The sequence below is a fragment of the Choristoneura fumiferana genome, chromosome 27 (genome assembly GCF_025370935.1).
Source record: "Choristoneura fumiferana chromosome 27, NRCan_CFum_1, whole genome shotgun sequence".
In the NCBI taxonomy this organism is placed as follows: Eukaryota; Metazoa; Arthropoda; class Insecta; order Lepidoptera; family Tortricidae; genus Choristoneura; species Choristoneura fumiferana.
The window spans coordinates 585,693-606,187 of NC_133498.1; the positions used below are offsets into that span (position 1 = coordinate 585,693).

Sequence of the window (20,495 nt, forward strand, 5' to 3'; positions counted from 1 at the left end):
CATCATCTCAGCCTATATACGTCCCACTGCTGGGCACAGGCCTCTTTTCAGAATGAGCGGGATTGGGCCGTAGCTCCCACGCAGGCCCAGTGCAGATGGGGAACTTCACACACACCACTGGATTGCTTAGCAAGTTTTTCCAGGTTTCCTCACGATGTTATCCTTGACCGTAAAGCACGCGGTAAATTCCTAATGTAATTATGCACATGAAATTCGAAAATCTCAGAGATGTGAGCTGGGGTTTGAACCAACGATCTTATGCTTGAAAGGACATAGGTCAAACCAATAGGCCACTACAGTTCAAGCAACTTTTAATTAAGCCAGCACTAAATTACAGGAGGTTGAAAAATAACCTGAATGGCTTCGAATATGTATGGTACGGCCGGGCGTGCCTTGGTTTTGCTAGACTTGGCTGCGGCACTACCGTGCCCCCAGATGATTCTGAGGATAAAGCTTCAAAACGACAGACGGCTGTCCGATACAGCGCCATCTATAGTTCATATGCTAAACTAGATGGCTTGCTAGTTAATGAATGATCGATGCCCGTTGACAACCATCCACCTCATTAGTTCCAAAATAAAACACAATATGTGGTGGCGCTAGTATCGTGGATAAATATAAATAACGATGTTTAGGTTTGTTTGTCTCTGTTCTATTGCAACCGGCCTCGAAATAAAAATCCAAAAAATTCCAACCGTTCTCTCATTTCGTGCACCCAATTTTACAACGGCCTTATCACTTCAGAAAAATCTCTAGTAGGAAAGCGTGCTCCATCTTTATAGCCACTAGCCTACCATAGACCTTCAGTTGCTTCGGTTGGAAGCGGCCTGCATCCACCGAGACACTTCACCCAAAGAGGCCTCCCCCATAGACCTTCAGTTGCTTCGGTTGGAAGCGGCCTGCATCCACCGAGACACTTCACCCAAAGAGGCCTCCCCCATAGACCTCCAGTTGCTTCGGTTACAAGCGGCCTGCATCCACCGAGACACTTCACCCAAAGAGGCCTCCCCATAGACCTCCAGTTGCTTCGGTTGGAAGCGGCCTGCATCCACCGTGACACTTCACCCAAAGAGGCCTCCCCCATAGACCTCCAGTTGCTTCGGTTACAAGCGGCCTGCATCCACCGAGACACTTCACCCAAAGAGGCCTCCCCATAGACCTCCAGTTGCTTCGGTTACAAGCGGCCTGCATCCACCGAGACACTTCACCCAAAGAGGCCTCCCCCATAGACCTCCAGTTGCTTCGGTTGGAAGCGGCCTGCATCCACCGTGACACTTCATCCAAAGAGGCCTCCCCCATAGACCTCCAGTTGCTTCGGTTGGAAGCGGCCTGCATCCACCGTGCCACTTCACCCAAAGAGGCCTCCCCCATAGACCTCCAGTTGCTTCGGTTGGAAGCGGCCTGCATCCACCGTGACACTTCACCCAAAGAGGCCTCCCCATAGACCTCCAGTTGCTTCGGTTGGAAGCGGCCTGCATCCACCGTGCCACTTCACCCAAAGAGGCCTCCCCATAGACCTCCAGTTGCTTCGGTTGGAAGCGGCCTGCATCCACCGTGACACTTCACCCAAAGAGGCCTCCCCCATAGACCTCCAGTTGCTTCGGTCTGAAGCGGCCTGCATCCACCGTGACACTTCACCCAAAGAGGCCTCCTCCATAGACCTCCAGTTGCTTCGGTTGGAAGCGGCCTGCATCCACCGAGACACTTCACCCAAAGAGGCCTCCCCCATAGACCTCCAGTTGCTTCGGTTGGAAGCGGCCTGCATCCACCGTGCCACTTCACCCAAAGAGCCTCCCCCATAGACCTCCAGTTGCTTCGGTTGGAAGCGGCCTGCATCCACCGTGACACTTCATCCAAAGAGGCTCCCCCATAGACCTCCAGTTGCTTCGGTTGGAAGCGGCCTGCATCCACCGTGCCACTTCACCCAAAGAGGCCTCCCCCATAGACCTCCAGTTGCTTCGGTTGGAAGCGGCCTGCATCCACCGTGACACTTCACCCAAGAGGCCTCCCCCATAGACCTCCAGTTGCTTCGGTCTGAAGCGGCCTGCATCCACCGTGACACTTCACCCAAAGAGGCCTCCTCCATAGACCTCCAGTTGCTTCGGTTGGAAGCGGCCTGCATCCACCGAGACACTTCACCCAAAGAGGCCTCCCCCATAGACCTCCAGTTGCTTCGGTTACAAGCGGCCTGCATCCACCGTGACACTTCACCCAAAGAGGCTTCTATGAAATTCGAAAATCGAAGTTCGTACCGTCCCTCTCACGCTCGTTCTAAATAATATAAGCGTCAACGGGACGGCAAGACACGAAGTTCGAATTTTGCATTTCATAGTAAAGGGCCAGGCTATCATTGGCAGCCTTATTGTGCACACTTGGAATCACGACCGTCTTCACCAGTTCTTTCTGTCACACGATATCAGACGAGGCGATCCCTTCGTCTCCCATAATTTTATAAGTCATAATGTAAAGTTTATCATAATTTTCGCGTCATAATTTTTTCCCCGCTGAAACCGTACATTTTTCAAAAAATAATAATTGGTCATCCTGTAGAACTCGTATAAGTTAGGTTAGGTTTGTTTTTTTCTAACTATTCTGAAAAATTAATGATTTCAGAGAAAAAAGAGTTATGTCAAACATTACAATATGACTAACAATTTTGAATCAATGCCATCGCAAACGTGCCTCGGGACTTTGCAATAGAAATATGTTTCAGCACCACATATAGTTAGGTTTAAGAAGACAGAATTTATCTACTTTCGTCATTCTCTGTATTTAAATCTTGCCAGTCAAATTAGTACCATTTATAGTGTCAGTCCCAATAATCCACCCGCAGTCCTAATAATGCTGTAGGTGTCCATGGGCGGCGGTGATCACTTACCATCAGGTGACCCGCATGCTCGTTTGTCAGCTGTTTGATAAAAAAGAAGAGTATGTGTGTGTGCCTGTAATTCCAGCGGGATAGCGGTAAACGAATTCTACGCGGACAGAGTCGCAGCTAATAAATTAATTAAATTTTTTCTAGTTTTTTTCTCAATTACAAGCAATGGTTATAATTAAAACAACACCTTGTGCTCATTATTATAATGTCATAATAATAAAATAGATTAATAGTGTGGCAAAGTAGTGCGACAAGCCTCTTAACTTGTCCTCTCCCAGAGGCACAAATTTGTGCCTAAATTCCTTTGATCCTGTTATCCTGGGAGATGACAGATTAACGCAATTAATACTTATCATAAAACTACCGTGAGAATCAAGTACAATTATTTAATATTAAATACCTACATGAGTCACGTTGTTACAAAAAAAACTGGCCAAGAGCGTGTCGGACACGCCCAAAATAGGGTTCCGTAGCTATTAGGAAAAAAATAAGTAATATTTTATTTTATACGGAATCTTCCAAGTTTAGGTATATTTTATACCTTAGGCTGCTATTTAAGAGTAAAGCTACTAATATTTCTCAAGCAAACTTAGCCGTTATAGTTTTACTTGAAAATTTAGTATCCTGATTTTTTTCAAATTTTTCCACCCACCGGTTTAGATTTTAGAGGGGGGAGGCTCGATTTTAATGTAAATTTGCACTTTAAAGTTGAATATTTCGTAAAAAATCAATGAATCGAAAAATCGTCTTAGCAAACCCCTAATGGTTTTAAAAGACCCATCCAACGATAACCACATTTTTTTTTAGTTTTTGTACCATTTTGTCGGCATAGTTTACATATATATCCGTACATTTCTAGCATTGATAGTCCCTGAGCAAAGCCGCGGACGGACGGACAGACAGATAGACAGACAGAGTGACAAAAATGAGAAGAATTAATAAAAATGAAATAGTTATATGCATGTAACCAACCACGGATTGTTCCGAAACACGTCGGACATACCTCGACTATAATTTTGTTAGTGACCCGTGCGTGAATAATTTACTTAGGTACAAACAAAAACACACGGATACAAGGTTTTAATTATATTATAACTATTTGTATTTAAATGACATAAATGCTGATTGATTATTATATTACAATACTCTTGTAGGTACCTACATTCAAGTGCAAACATATCAACACGGCCAAAATTACAAAAATATCTATACACGACTTTATGCAATTAACATTATGGTCGTGTGTACATATTTTTGCACTATCATTGCACTTGACTGTGCATTCATTTAAACACTATATCTAATTATCCTTCAATTTTTCAAAAGATATCCGTTATCGATGGCATAGTTAGAACCGGTGACACTCTTGGCTTTATCACCAGCAAGGAACAGAATGACATCCGCGATCTCCTCACTCTGTGCAATGTAACTTAGCGCCACGGACTCTGAGATCGCCTTCTTAAACTTGGCAGCATCTTCCTCCCCAAACCCATTGTTGGTCAAAAATCCATTGTCAACCGGCCCAGGGCTAACCGCGTTGACCCGGACTCCAGACGCCGCCAGTTCCAAAGCCGCACACCTCGTGAAATGATTCAGCGCTGCTTTGGAAACACAATACGGAAGGAAATTGGGATTCTTGCTAACACTCTCCCCCGCGCCGCTCGATATGTTGATGATATTGCCCTTTGTCTTCACCAGATGCGGCGCCGCTAACATAGACAACTGTATCACTGAACGCACATTAACTTGCATCACTTCGTCATACGCTTGCAAAGCTTTACCATTTAATAAAGATCCTTCAGCAAGGAACCCAGCGTTGTTCACTAGTATATCGAGTTTACCGAAATGTTCGACCGTTTTTGCCACCACGTTGTCTACCTCGGCTTCTTTGGATAGATCTGTCTTGATAACTAGCGCTTTTCTTCCGAGCGCTTCAATTTCCTTTGCGACTTCGTTTAGTTTGGCCTCCGTACGCGCGACGATCGCCACGTCAGCACCTTCTTTAGCAAACAGAACAGCTGTAGCAGCACCAATGCCGCTGCTAGCGCCTGTGATAATCGCAATCTTGTTGTTTAGACTCATGATTTCTTCTTTGTTGGCTGAAATGACCGCGTCCGCCGGCGTCTGTTTATAGACTGGGAGTGTTCGTGATTCAAGGTTATTTTTATCAATGCGCCTGTACAAACAGATTCCGTGGCAGTATGCTAGCACATCGAGCATGAGATTACATCATCCGAAGTACTAAAACGTAATTAAAATGTTACGCAATGCTTTGGAATTCTCTCTTTAAGTAGTTCATAAGTCCTCGTGGACTTTATAAAGTACAAATTTAAAAAAAATCATGGGACTGTTGTCACCAATTGACCTAGTGCCAAACTAAGCCAAGCTTGTAGGTACTAAGAATACTAGGCAACGGATAAACATACTTATATGTATGAATAAATACATATTAAACATCCAAGACCCGAGAAGCCCCGGCCGGGAATCGAACCCGGGACCTCAAGCTTCGTAGTCAGGTTCTCTAACCACTTGTCTATCCGGTCGTCCTATCTGGTATATGTACTATTATCATCATCATTTCGGCCTATACCTATACGTCCCACTGCAAGGATATATAACCAACTGCCGCCGTCGCGTATGCGTATGCGTTTGACATTCCGTTTGACACTCCGTCTGACACGTTCCTATAACGTTCATGGCATGATACGTTGTAATCTGTAGAGACCTTGATAGTGTACATTGCAAGCATTTTACTAACAAACTGCACACACATCACTGAGGTTTCCAGAATAACATACTAAATAGTTGATTGACCCTACAAGTATTTGCGCCCTAGGTTCTTGTAGCTTTAACTTGATCTAGGGTTCTTCTTTGATAAAAAGGATGTAGTTTTAGGTGTTAAATTCTTGAGGTTTTTTTTTTAATTTAGGTGTTTAATTCTGAGAAAACGGTTCGAGATTTTGAATTGTTCGTGTCAGTTCTAACCGCCGCCCAAGTTTGAATCTTCGCACCGTTAGTGACGTTATGGATGCGTTCTCAACAGACCCGATGCTTTTATTACAGAAGCGGAGTGCCGCTGCGACGACGGCCGCGACAAGTGCTGCTGCGATTGTCGCAGGCACGACTCGTGCGCTCAAGGGACTAACGAGAAGGTATGTTCAACGTTTGTGATCAATATCATCATAGTTCATTACATGCCAGTGGCGTGGAGGAAACATTGTTATACAGGCCGGTGAGAAAGAGGCGTGGACTGGATAGTTTCCTCGGTAAAACATGTATTTTTCACACCTCTCATTCAGAAAAGTAACTTTTCCTCCCTGACGAGAGGGATCAAAGTGCAACTTTTCTGTTCAAGGCTTTTCTAAGATTTTTTTTGCTCCTCTACCACTCAAAGGTTGACTGGCAGAGATCCCTGCAGGGATAAGTCCGCCTTTGTACTTAACACTTTACTTTTATTTATGTAACCTTTTTGTTTTTCCTTTCTGTACAATAAAGAGTATAAACAAACAAACAAATAGTTATTTTATTCTGTTTCTAGTATCTATTGTTACAGTTATACGTAATCTGTGAAAATTTCAACTGTCTAACTATCACGGTTCATGAGATACAGCCTGGTGACAGACAGACAGCGAAGTATTAGTAATAGGGTTTCCGTTTTTACCCTTTGGTACGGAACCCTAAAAATGAAGAACGTCATATTTTGGGAGTGGTGGCCTGTGTCGTCACGCCGTGCTAATCAGTGTCGCACGACGTGACGTTACACTGAATTTGAACTGGTTATATCCTAACTTTTGTTTTATTGACAAAAAATGCGTGTCTAATTTCTGATTATCTAAGTGTCGGACTAATAGAATATAATTATACTGAGCGGCAAAAAATCTGGCCCTCAAATGTACCTATGTATGCAGAATCGGTAATTTTGTATAAAGGGTAGGATCAAATTTTGGCCGTTGAGGTTTGGATTTACCCAGCTGCCCAGGAATCTAACTAAAGCTTCACCTAAAGTAAAACTGATTGATTTAACATGCGAGAGATTATTTTTAGGATCAAAGATCTCACTAGAATAAATATTTTTTAAAACACAATATATATAATACAAGTACTAAAAACAAAGCCAAAAAGGAATTCATTCTAAACCAAAAAATCTATATTTACTTTACCTTTAGTTAAAATTTAATTTTCAGGTTGCAAGTCAAACAGAACAGAAATCAATACCCGTTCCGCCGAGTCCCGTCAAAAACCGTTACGAACAAAGTACAGAACAACCCACTAATGAGCAGCCGCCGACAGAACCGCCAGCCAATCAGAGACCGCCTTACGACGCTCCAGCCAATCAGGTCGCCGTCGTCGAACCGACCACTCAAAGAACAGACATTACCACCAATCAGATGCAAGCTTTCGAGCCAGCAACCAATCCAACAGCCGCATTCGAATCGAAATTCGAACCGGCCGTTAACCAAAGGCAGTACTCGCCTAGTCAGCGGTTTGAAAATCGAACGTTTGTCGCTTCGCCGCACCAGAGGCCACCGTCTTTTGATTCGGCCAATCACCGCGCGATAAACGAGTCGACCAATCAAATGCCACCGATTAACAAACTGGCCAATCAAGAGAGCGTAGAGGTGCAGCAGTATGTTCAACATGGATACAGCAAGGGATATAGGAATGATGAGGCAAGTATTTGTTCCAAAATGATAATAACAATATCTACAGACATTTTTAATGCAAACTTTTTTGCTGAATGCGCAGTCTCCAGAACCAATATTTAACACACAATGCGTGTGTCAGATACGACTCTACTTCTAAGCCAGTAGGATGTAGCAGATATTTTTGCACGCTCCGCTGTGGCAGATATTAGCGCAGGTATGGCTTTATCCACTAAACTACATTCACTGTCACAGCTTAGCCCTTTCGAACCCAGCCGATACGATCGTGCGGGTTATAGCTCAGTTTTGTGTGCAGGAGTGGAGATGCAGAAAAACACATGTTCTTACGATGCTGGTGTAATTGCTACTAAATTAAAAAATAAACTTTGGCCGTACAAGTACAGTATCGATCGATGCGAGCATAGATGTATTAGACATACCGGCCGCCAAAACTAACAGTTTTCAATTAATTTCAACAGTGAAACAGAACGGAGCATGCATTTCCGCTAATAAATTGTGATAACAAGCTGCGTAACATTTTTTTTTTTTTTTTTTTTACAACAATAACGTTTACTTAAAACATTTTACAAATAATTATCCTCACTTCACTAATTATAGTTTAATCACGCAATATTTATCAATAATAAAGTCATTCAATATTTTTAGGGAGCAATATTAACTTGGATAAAGGTCGCTTGAGCTCGTGGTCTCCCTTACATTGTACCGTTACCACTCGCACAAGGTTATCTGCTCCAGGATGAAGGTATTTTACTTTTCCCAGTAGCCATTTCGTGGGTGGCGTAGTCTCATCCTTAATGATTACCAAATCTCCAACACAGGGTGCGGGTACAGCGACTTGCCACTTGTACCTTTGTTGCAGTGTATTAAGGTACTCTGTTTGCCATTGACGCCAGAAACTTTGCGTCATTTTCTGAACTAGCTGCCATCTTGTAAGTATGTTCACGTTTTTGTGTTCGTAATTTAGGTCTGGAACACTGACTAAAGGCTCGCCCACTAAAAAATGTCCTGGGGTCAGTGGCACTCCTGTAGTCTTGTCTATTTCGCAGAGGGGCCGGGAATTGAGGCATGCTTCTACCTGCGATAGCAACGTTGCCAGTTCTTCGTAGGTAAGTTTTGTGTCTCTATTTACTCTGGTTAAATGTCGTTTTGCAGACTGTATTCCAGCTTCCCATAGACCCCCATATGATGGCATTCTTGGGGGTATAAAGTGCCACATTGTGCCTTCGGTAGCTAGCAATTCCGCTACTTCATTTACCAAATTGTTTTTCCCGGGTTCGAACATGGATTTCAATTCTTTGGCAGAGCCAACGAAATTAGTAGCATTATCGCTCCAAATGTCCTTACAATGACCTCTGCGTGCAACAAACCGTCGGAAAGCTGCTATGAAGGATTGTGATGTCAGATCTGAGACAGCCTCTAGATGAATAGCTTTTGTAGCCATGCATACGAACAAACAGATATATCCTTTCGTTGCATGGTGTCCCCGGCCTTTAGATGTCCTTATGGACACAGGTCCAGCATAGTCCACGCCGCTATTTATAAACGGGCGATTCTGGTTAACTCTTACTGTTGGTAGTTGACCCATAAACTGATGTTTAACCTTCGCTTTGTCTATAATACATATCTTGCAATTATGAATGCACTTCCGCACTGATGACTTTAAACCGATTACCCAATATTTGGTTCTTATATAAGTCATCATTAACTGGTTCCAACCATGGAGGGTTCTAGTGTGAGCCTCGTTAATAATCAACATAGTCAAATGTTGATTGGCGGGGATAATTATTGGATGCTTTGTCTGGTCAGATACTGAAGCGTTTTGAAGGCGTCCTCCCACTCTTAACAAGCCTTTCTGATCTAAAAAGGGTGCAAGCGTGATAAGTGAGCTTTTTTTCTTTACTCTTCCATGTTTCCTTAAATCTTCTATATCCTTTCCATATACTAAATCTTGATAGAATTTAATACATTTTTCTTCTATTTTCTCCATTTCTTTAGGTGTTATATGTTTTTCATCAGAAGGTTCTCTTTTTTCTTCCGCTAACATTCGTCTACAGTATGCTAGTACTTTCTTCATTCTGGAGAAAGTTGAAAATCTCTCCCAAATAGGTTTCTCTTCTATAATTGCGTGATGTGTGCATTTCGACTCTAATTCTGTTTGTGTGATTTCTGTCTTATCATATTTAAAATTATCTTTTAGCCACTCTGGACCATTCCACCAGATAATTTGCATTGGCAGGTCTTGGGCTTTAACTCCTCGCGTGGCGAGATCAGCGGGATTGTCAGAAGATTGCACATGTCGCCATCGGTCGTTGTCTATCAAACGTGTGATCTCAGCTGTTCGATTCGCCACGAACGTCTTCCAACGACTAGGCTGAGACTGTAGCCATGACAACACGACCATTGAGTCTGTCCAGGCAAATATGCTCTTCTTCGGAATATCCAAAATTCCTGCTACGTCATTGATCAGTTCTGCTAATAACGCCGCAGCACACAACTCTAATTTAGGAACAGACAACTGCTTTAAGGGTGCAACTTTAGTGCGGGAGGCGATCATCGAGACGTACACGACTCCATCTCTAACAATTCTCAGATACGTCACCGCTGCATAAGCTTGTGTAGACGCATCTGCAAAACCATGTAATTGTACATCTTCATCACAGTGTGTCATATTTAACCAGCGTGGTAATTTAATGTCTTGCAGATGTATCAGTTCTTCTCTGTAGGATGTCCACTCATCTGTTATATCTGATTGCAACTCATCATCCCATTCTAAGTTGCTAAGCCATAATTTTTGTATTAAAACCTTGGCTGTAATAACTACAGGCGCAAGCCAGCCAAACGGGTCGAACAATCGGGCAACATCAGAAAGAATGGATCTCTTCGTTATAGGTTTGTTCAACTCGGGTAAGCGTACTGTTATTTCGAACGCGTCATCTTTTCTGTTCCAAGTTAAACCAAGGATCTTAATAATCTTGTCTAATTTTATTTCCATTTGGTCTCTTGTATTGTTATCTTCTTTCAAAAATTCTAAAACATCATCTGAATTACTAGACCACTTCTGCATTTTAAATCCTCCTCTTCTTAGTATCTCTTTGATGTCTTGACACATTTTTTTTGTTGTATGTATGTCTTCATTTCCTACCATTAAATCATCCATGTAAAATGTTTTTTTTATTTCAGGTGCAGTTTCAGGGAAGTCGTGGGCTTCATCGTCGGCCAGTTGATTTAATGTACGCACTGCTAGGAACGGCGCAGCAGCGGTACCAAATGTCACAGTTGTTAAATCGTAGCTCTCGAGTTCATCTTCAGGTGTATCTCGCCAGACGATACGTTGTAGACTTGTATGATCATCGGTGATGTTGATCATTCTGTACATCTTCACAATGTCTCCAACGACGCAAATCTTATGCCTTCTCCAAGCTATAATTAGGCTCCGAAGATCAGGCTGTAGAACTGGTCCAACCATCATGGTGTCGTTAAGAGAATGACCGTGCGAGCCTTTCGCAGAAGCGTCATATACAACCCGTACCTTACTCGTATCTTTATCCTCTCTTACTACAGCCAGGTGAGGCAGATATACTGCCTTTGCATTGTCTTGATTTTCTGATCTTTTTAAATGACCATGGCCTTATATTCATCAATGACATTCTTGTATTCTGTTCTTAACTTCTCCATTTTTCCGATTTTCCTTTCGAGGCTGTTAAACCGGTTAATAGCTTGTTGTTTTGTTTCACCACATAGATTTACTGTTTCTTCAACGCTTTGCCTTAATGGCAGGTGTACCATGTATCTTCCGCTTTCGTCTCTTTTAGTTGTTTGTTTGTATATCTCTTCACATTGTTCTTCTTCTTTTGTCAGTAACCTTTTTTTTGTGTACAAGTTTGTCTCTATTTCCAGAACCTCCGTAATAGGTCATTGTCTTCAGCAACCATCCTTGTAATATGTAGTGTAGTAACCTTGTGTTGGTTGCAGTCTTTCTCTTTGTGTTTCTGACCCGAAAGTATCCATCCCAAACAAGTTTTTTGCGCTACCACTCCATCCTTCATCTTTACTAATCCTTCTTCAATAATGTGACAGAAAACATCGGCACCGAGCAATATATCTATCTTGCTGGGTGTGTAGTAGGTAGGATCTGCCAATTGTAGTGTTTGGATATCGTGAGAATCCATCGAGATGTGTTTCGAGGGCAAACATGAGGATATTGACTTTAAAACATATGCCGAAACTCGAATGTTCTTGTTTTCATATCTCGATGCGATTGTAAGGTCAACTAAGTGTTTTATATTTATTTTTGAACCTTCTCCTACTCCAGAGACAACACCGTTTATATTGGTTCTCGTTAAACCCAGCAATTGAACGACTCTCTCTGCTATAAATGATGCTTCCGACCCCTGATCGATTAAAGCACGAAGTATATGTGTATTTCCATCTTTTGATTTTATTTCTACTTGTGCTGTGGCTAGTAAAACGTCACGACCAGGTTGTTGCTTGGACAGGTGTGCGGATGTCAACTTTGTTTCGGGTTCTGGTGTTTGAGTAGCTTCTTCTTGATTTTCTTCTCTAACTTGGTGAAGAAGAGAATGATGTCGTTTCCTGCAGACACGACACGACGTTTTTGTTTACATCGTAAGACAGTGTGATATGGAACAATTGTAACACAATCGGGCCTTTCTCACAAATTCTTGTCTCGCTTCCACCGGCCGCTTCGCAAACTCTTTGCAATGAAATATATAGTGGTCACCTTGACAGTATGTGCACGTGGGTTGTGAAGATGCGCTAGCATGTGCAGATTGAAATGTACAATCTTCTTCTTCCTCGTCTTCTTCGGTTTCAGTAACGTGGAATGTTTTGTGTGCTTGTGATTTTTCTCGTGAAGGCGTCGCAACCGCTGTAGCCATTTCCAATGCCCGAAATCTTCCAACGAGAAACTTCTTTAAATCTTCCCACTTAGGCATGTTTTCACAGTTTTCATTATGCGAATATTGCTCCCAGTCCCTTACTGACTCTGTGTCCAACTTCTGTCCCACCAGAAATATAATAACTGGATCCCAAGAGTCAGTGTTTATGTTTAAATTATTTAAACTATTGATGCATTCCATGGTAGTATCGAGCAAACTCTTTATTTGGCTAGCAGACTGAGTTAGCATCTTCTTTTGCCCAAACAATTTCTTTAAAACAGAATAAACAATCATCTTCTTATTGCCAAAGCGGTTTTTAAGCAACTCCCACGCTTGAGTGTAATTGTTTTCGGTTATTTGTACATGTCGCAACAGTGTCTCTGCTTCACCGGTGATACTTGTTTTAAATAGTGTAATTTTTGCACATTTGTAAGATTTGTATTATGTACGAGGGCTGTGAATAAGTCTTGGTATGTTGTCCAATCTTCGTATTTGCCGGAAAAGGTTGGTAATTGTATTTTCGGTAGATTCACAAATGCTAAATGCGCGTCGCTTGACGACGACGTTAACATAGCGGAGAATTCCTGTTTCTTTAATAAATCTGTTAAGTCGGCGTGTAAACACAAATAAAGGTCCTCGATGACGTAGTAATCTTCATTGAGAAAATATTTCATATCTCCTCGTTGTTCGCGCGGCGTGCAACTCAGAAGGTTATCGTGAGTTTGTTTAAACATAATCCAATAATCTTCAAGCAGTTTAATTCGTTGTGCCACATAACCCTGTGTAAGTCTCGGTTTCGGACACTTTTTTACGTTTGTTTGCGTCTTTTGTATCATGCCGGCCACATCTTCTAGCTTAGTAATTAATTGAGTTTGTTCGGGAGTTGGTGGTGGCATTTTAGCAAATTATTGCTTATTTATATACACTTTAATGTCAATACACTAATTTCCACTTTATTAAACAGTCAATTGTTAAGATATAAACACTTATTGTTGCATAAAACAGTCAAAACTTCGTATTTCAATCTTCGTTATAAAACATCAATTATTAAAGTCACTTAAAGTTTGCACTAACGACGTAAACAAGTCTCAGGAATGCGGTTCCTATTGTATTCGCCGGCGGCCGCTCTTATCACTCCCGTAACTAATCCGGTTCGATTTAGGACCATATGTTCCTTCGTATATAGCTCAGTTTTGTGTGCAGGAGTGGAGATGCAGAAAAACACATGTTCTTACGATGCTGGTGTAATTGCTACTAAATTAAAAAATAAACTTTGGCCGTACAAGTTATCGATCGATGCGAGCATAGATGTATTAGACAAATTACATTTGTTTTTTTTTTAATGTTTATTCGCTTTTTCACAAAAATACGTAAGACACAATTTAAACAAAATATTAATAAAAATAAAAACAAGTTTTTGTATTTGAATTTGACACGGATTGTACATAATGGTCCACTCGGTTCAGTAATGTATCGCAACTAACGTTTGGCAACCTGATTCATTTCGCAACTGTTTAATATTTCTGAAACTGTGAATATTTCAGGACTTTTATAAAACTAACCCAACCTAAGGGATCCCTGAAATAAATCCTGAAATATTTATTTTATTTAGTTTGCTAAATGAAAAGTTGCGAAATGAATGGACACCGGTCCACTGCTGAGTTCAAAAGGGCCATGCAAGTCCCGCTCAGCTGTTTCCACTAGAGCTGCGCTGAGCGAGAGCGAGTATACGTAAATGAAGCATCTCTATAATGTTCATGAAAAACATATTCCTCGCAACGCATCCTCACACTCAAACATTGCTGGTGGTAACGCAGTCTAAACGTTCTGATATTCATTCCGCAGGTGACTTCGCCCCCTCAACCCGTCCACAATCAAGTGTTGCAGCCAGATGTCAGCATGTACAATATCATGGCCCAGGCTAAAATCACGCCGATACCCGTCCAGGATCCCAACTTACGTAAGTTGTCCACCATCTTTATTTTTTTTTGGATTTTTTTCTTTAATTGCATAAGTACTGTGGTTTTTAAGTATTTCACTTGTAATTATTTTATTATGAAAAAATGACTTTCTGCCAAGTTTCTTGCGGCGCATTCTTCTTGGCAATGATGGTCTTTCCGAAAGCGCTGGTAGTTTAAAAAATGACGTGTAAAAGTGCCCATTGCGGCCTATTTACTGAATAAATGATTTGAATTTGAATCATCATCATCATCATTACATCATCATCCGAAGTGGCGATGAATAATACGAATGTTTGTTCTCGGGTCTTGGATGTTTAATATGTATTTATCTACAAGTATGTTTATCCGTTGCCTAGTATCCATAGTACAAGCTTTGCTTAGTTTGGGACTAGGTCAATTGAAGAAAGAAAGAAAAAAAGAAAGAAAATAATTTATTTATAATAGCAATGACACATAAAAAGTAAAAAAACAATAGGAAATGTTGCCGCTATAAAAAGGTCCCGGCGGGAATTGGTGTCAAGTGTCCCATGATATTTAATTATTATAAAGCAAACCTAACCTTACCTAAAGTTTTCTATAGGATGACCGTTTAAAAATTTCAGAAAAATTTAAGTTTGCAGTAGGAAAAAATTATGACAAACGATGATTCGGACAAACGTTACAGTATGACTAGCGAGAAGTATGCGAACTTTGGCGCTCCCGTAAAAAAAGTGTCCTCTCTATTTTTAAACAACTTCAGCTTTTTAAACTAATTTATTATAAACACACCCACTTACGCATATAACCGCACAATGTGTTATTTATATTAATAAGATGATTATTTTGTTTTCAGGTCCTATGTCGTTGACAAACATGATATTCCCGGGGCCCATCGCACAAGCGTATCCTTACGTCAATCAAGTCCGGCTGGTGAGTCGTTTAGTGAAAGATGTTTAGCCGTAGCACCTAGTGCTTCAGCCCCGGGTCGCGACCTAAGGGTACCTAGGGTCGCGGGTGGTATTGGGATGGGACGCGATTTTTTTTCTTTTTATTCACAAAATGACAAAGCGTAACAGGATAGAACCAAAGCAAATCTATATTAAGATTATAATCAACTAGCTGTTGTCCGCGTTGAATTCGTTTATCGCTTTATTTATTTATTTAAGTATTTTATTTGTAATTATTTTATGTTGAAAAAATTACTTTCTGCCAAGTTTCATGCGGCGCATTCTTCTTGGCAATGATTGGTCTTTCCGAAAGCGCTGGTAGTTTAAAAAATGACGTGTAAAAGTGCCCATTGCGGCCTATTTACTGAATAAATGATTTGAATTGAATTTGAATTTTGAATTTGCTATCCCGCGGGAACTGGGCAATTTTTCGGAATAAAAACTATCTTTATGAGCTTCCCGGGACCGGGACTCTAAATCTCTATACCGAATTTCATCTTTCATCGGTTCAACGGTTTAGATGTGACTTAAAAAACAAACAAACAGGCTTACAAACTTTCGCATTCATAATATTAGTGGGATTTTGAGGCAAGAGTCGCGAAACGCATCTTCTTTTCTGAACTCCAGAATGGCATGTGGGAACAAGGGGGCCAGTTCCTACGACATAAGGAAGTTCAGAAAAGACACATGAAAGGTGTGGTGTTAATCCCTCTCGCTGGGAAGAGCAGGCAAGGCACCGCTCTGAATGGAGTTGCGTTGCGAGGGATAATAGGGCATTGTGTCTTAAGGGCGGTAAATAAGGAACTACGAACGTGAGTCTATTGCCGAGGGCTTTAATGAGTCGAGGTTCGTAATTCTAGTACCGCCCGTGCGACATACAATGTTTTTCATCACATTTGCGAGTAAAATTGTATATTTGTAAAAGAAAAACTAATATTTTTTCAAAAATTGCCGATACCGCTGACTGCGCTCTGCAAAGCTCGGTCGCCCGGGTAGGTACTGATCCCTTATATTATATATAACATTTGAACTTTATATTCTAGGAGCAGCCTCTGCAGCCACTGTACCAACCAGTGATGCCGGAGGAGCACAAGTTGGCACCCTCGCCCCACACCAACGACACTACCTTTCGGATCGGTGAGCCATCCCTGCCCATACGATACGAAACGAGTTATCGTAGATAATACTGCAATGCCGCGTAACCAACAATGGCTAATGCCGCGTAACCACCGATGGCTAATGCCGCGTAACCACCAATGGCTAATGCCGCGTAACCACCAATGGCTAATGCCGCGTAACCACCGATGGCTAATGCCGCGTAACCATCGATGGCTAATGCCGCGTAACCACCGATGGCTAATGCCGCGTAACCACCGATGGCTAATGCCGCGTAACCACCGATGGCTAATGCCGCGTAACCACCGATGGCTAATGCCGCGTAACCATCGATGGCTAATGCCGCGTAACCACCGATGGCTAATGCCGCGTAACCACCGATGGCTAATGCCGCGTAACCATCGATGGCTAATGCCGCGTAACCACCAATGGCTAATGCCGCGTATCTGACTAGAGACAAAGTTGTATTAATGGCCAATGTGGGAGCACCATTGTTGACGGTCCTATTAAACTGTACCGGTTGGTGTTCCAGACCCGAGCTACCCGTACCCGCTGCAGTACGGCGCGGCGTGCGGCGCCTGCGCAGGCTTAGATCAGCAGCCGCGCCACCGCGGGTCAGTACACGGACGCACGCACACACACAACGTTCACGCACGCTCGCACACGCACGCACACAAGCGCGCGCACGAATGCTCACACAGTTTCTGTCTATACATGTTTTCTGTACTTCTTGCTATGTGTTGGTGTGCAATAAAGAGTTATTCTATTGTATACACACACACGCACACAAGAGCGCACGAATGCTCGCACACACAGAAACACAGACACACACACAGAGACATATACACACACACACACAGAGAGAGAGAGAGAGAGAGAGAGAGAGAGAGAGAGAGAGAGAGAGGAGAGAGGAAGAGAGAGAGAGAGAGAGAGAGAGAGAGAGAGAGAGAGAGAGAGATCAGGACATATTTTTATTGGTAAAAATAATATGCGATCCGCATTTGACTTGAGTTAAGAAACCCTGATTTTTATATTTTTGTCGCAACTGGCGGCGAACATGTTATTTTATTACAACAACGTAAAATTGCTGCAATTATCGTCTTATTCCGTTTGGATGTCTTTGTGAGAAGCATAGGAAGAAGAGGGGGCATATACTGCCCTGTTAGGGCAAAAGCGTTTTTGGTATAAATGAGTGGAAAGTGTACTTTTTTGAGATTCCGCGTTTTGCCTTAAAAGTGCAGTATATATGTCGCACAGATCTAGCTGTCCTGCACGTGTGGTAGCGGAGAAGCAAAGTGAAAAGATCGTAGCTCATTGACGAGCGATGATTGCAAAGAAAAGCCTGATTCAATAATTTGACACAATCATCTACGTAAATGTTTTTGTTGCAGCTACAACCTAGGTTACGGGCAGTTGGAGCAACCGGTGTTGCAGCAACCATACCCGGTCGGCAACGTGTTGCTACAACACAACGTGCAACACTACCCCGTGAGTTGCCTTTCTTGACTTATTTGAAAATAGGGAACTCAAAACCGGTTTTTGATGTTTTTTTTTTTTTTATACGACTGGATGGCAAACGAGCAAGTGGGTCTCCTGATGGTAAGAGATCACCACCGCCCATAAACATCAGCAAACCAGAGGAATTGCAGATGCGCTGCCAACCTAGAGGCCTAAGATGGGATACCTCAAGTGCCAGTAATTTCACCGGCTGTCTTACTCTCCACGCCGAAACACAACAGTGCAAGCACTGCTGCTTCACGGCAGGATTAGCGAGCAAGATGGTGGTAGCAATCCGGGCGGACCTTGCACAAGGTCCTACCACCTGCAAAACCTGCACCTGCAATGTATGGAGAAAAACCGAAAATGCTGAGGACCTGGGTTCGATTCCCAGTGCTGGTCTCTTTTTCTGGTTTTTCTGTGCATCCATGTCTCAGTTTGTATTTTCGATAATATTTTTTTGTTGTGTTCGTTATTGTCAGGGCAAGGTTTGTGCTAAACAAAATTTAAAAAGATAAGACTGGAACGGAGGCGAAGCCGCGGCCATAAGCTGACTTAGTAAGAAACTGGCCCATTGTTTCGTTCCAGTACCAAGAGGCGATGCCGTGGGGCGGCCCAGCGCTGGGCGCGCCCGGGAAGCTGCTGGTGCACGAACTGTGCCCCGGCTACCCGCAGTACCCCTACCTCTACCCCCAGGTATTTATTATATTGCTCTGTATTTCCAAATAGATATAACCTAGGGCTCTTCTGTGTTTTCGAATGGAGACCGCGGATCGGCAAGCGCAACGTAGGACAACCACTACGGGTTACATATTTGAGTATCGAAAATTGAAATGTCGATGTTCAAAATATCGAAAATTAAAATATCGATTGTATCACAATATCGAAAGTTGTTATACCTATGGTCAAAATGTCTAAGATTGAAATGTCGATTGATTAAAATATCGAATGAGTAAAAATATCGATAGCCAATATATCTAAGTTGTAAATGTCATTTGAATGTCGAAAATTAAAATATCGTACATACAAATCTGCTTTATTTATTGCTCCTTTCTCTTAATAGCATTTATTTTACATAATCTAGTAGTTTTTAGCTACTTAATCTAGTTATTTTTATGTTGTGGTGACAGTTCTAACCTAACCGAACCAAATATTTTTGGTTCGGTTGGTTTTGTGTTAGTATTGCGTCAAGGCGCGAAGCGCCTCAAATGAGCGGAATAGGAGCTCCGCGCGGAGCTCCGTCGACCCTGTCACGTGATAGTTCATACATGGGATATTTGATACTCTGTACTTCGATATTTATATCTTTCGATGTCACTCTTGTAGATAAATATATTTTCGATATATTGGACGTAGGTTATCTAACCATTCGACAATATAAACTTTCGTTATTTTAATTTTCGATATTTCGATACAGTCGATATTTTAATTTTCGATATTTCGAACATCGACATTTTACCTGTAGGTATTTTAACTTTCGATATTCAAATATGTAACCTCCACTTCGAGATGAACGGATCACTTGGTTAAAGCCGGGGCTTCACGGTGGACGCAGGCCGCTTCCGACCGGGGCAACTGGAGGTCTATGGGGGAGGCCTATGTCCAACATTGGACTTCCTACGGCTGATATAAAAATAAAAATAATTTATTTTCAGATAATAAAATCCATAAATTATTAGTGACTATGGTTATGATTTGATGATGATCTAGTAATGCACGTTATAGCACAATTAATTCTTAAACTGCCTTTTCCCCCCAGATGATCCCCCAACCGTACCCGATAATGCAGCCCGTGTACCCAGCGGTGGACAAGCGGCCCAAGCGCGGGTCCGTGCCCAACTCGCACCGCGCCACGCCGCTGGAGGCGCCAGAGAGGCGGGACGGCGAGATCGCGGCTAAAATACAACAGGTAAGCCCATCAGCGGGCTATTTCCCCCCAGAGGATCCCCCAGCCATTACCTAGAGGTGGACAAGAGGCGCCAGAGAGGCGGGACGGCGAGATCGCGGCTAAAATACAACAGGTAAGCCCATCAGCGGGCTATTTCCCCCAGATGATCCCCCAGCCATTACCTAGAGGTGGACAAGAGGCGCCAGAGAGGCGGGACGGCGAGATCGCGGCTAAAATACAACAGGTGAGCCCATCAGCGGCTGTTTCCCCCCTGATGATCCCACAACCATTACCTAGAGGTGGACAAGAGGCGCCGGAGAGGCGGGACGGCGAGATCGCGGCTAAAATACAACAGGTAAGCCCATCAGTGGGCTATTTCCCGCCAGATGGTCCCCCAGCTAACGATACAACAGTTCTACTATTCTTACTAATATTATAAATGTGAAAGTTTGTGTCTGTGTGTTTATTACTCCTTCACGCTAAACGGCAGGACGCATTTGGATGAAATTTGGTATGTAGATAGCTGGACGTCTGGAATAACACATATCTACCTTTTATCTCGATATTCCCACGGGATAACGATAAAATCTCGAAATAACAACCGCTGGGTTTAGAGTCATGACATTTGGTATGTAGGTAGCTGCACGTCTGAAATAACACATAGGCT

At 42.5% G+C, this 20,495-nt stretch overlaps 2 protein-coding genes across 2 annotated transcripts in view; one reads left to right on the top strand and one right to left on the bottom strand.

The window, feature by feature from the left end:
- The window catches only part of LOC141443212 (uncharacterized), a 65,970-nt gene that overhangs the window by 36,724 nt on the left and 8,751 nt on the right, over positions 1-20,495 (top strand). The window contains exons 13-22 of the mRNA XM_074108422.1: positions 5,942-6,030; positions 7,063-7,548; positions 14,286-14,400; positions 15,234-15,310; positions 16,371-16,464; positions 16,976-17,057; positions 17,835-17,931; positions 18,529-18,636; positions 19,700-19,849; positions 19,992-20,183. Coding sequence (XP_073964523.1) covers positions 5,942-6,030; positions 7,063-7,548; positions 14,286-14,400; positions 15,234-15,310; positions 16,371-16,464; positions 16,976-17,057; positions 17,835-17,931; positions 18,529-18,636; positions 19,700-19,849; positions 19,992-20,183 — 1,490 coding nt within the window. The remainder of the gene's footprint in view (positions 1-5,941; positions 6,031-7,062; positions 7,549-14,285; positions 14,401-15,233; positions 15,311-16,370; positions 16,465-16,975; positions 17,058-17,834; positions 17,932-18,528; positions 18,637-19,699; positions 19,850-19,991; positions 20,184-20,495) is intronic.
- On the bottom strand, positions 3,950-5,032 carry LOC141443558 (3-oxoacyl-[acyl-carrier-protein] reductase FabG-like). Its single transcript, XM_074108864.1, has one exon. The coding sequence runs from the start codon at positions 4,958-4,960 to the stop codon at positions 4,190-4,192; it is 771 nt and encodes a 256-aa protein (XP_073964965.1). The 5' UTR covers positions 4,961-5,032; the 3' UTR covers positions 3,950-4,189.

Coding starts and splice junctions, on each gene's coding strand:
- LOC141443558 (XM_074108864.1), bottom strand. CDS start 4,960: ATGAGTCTAAACAACAAGATTGCGATTATCACAGGCGCTAGCAGCGGC.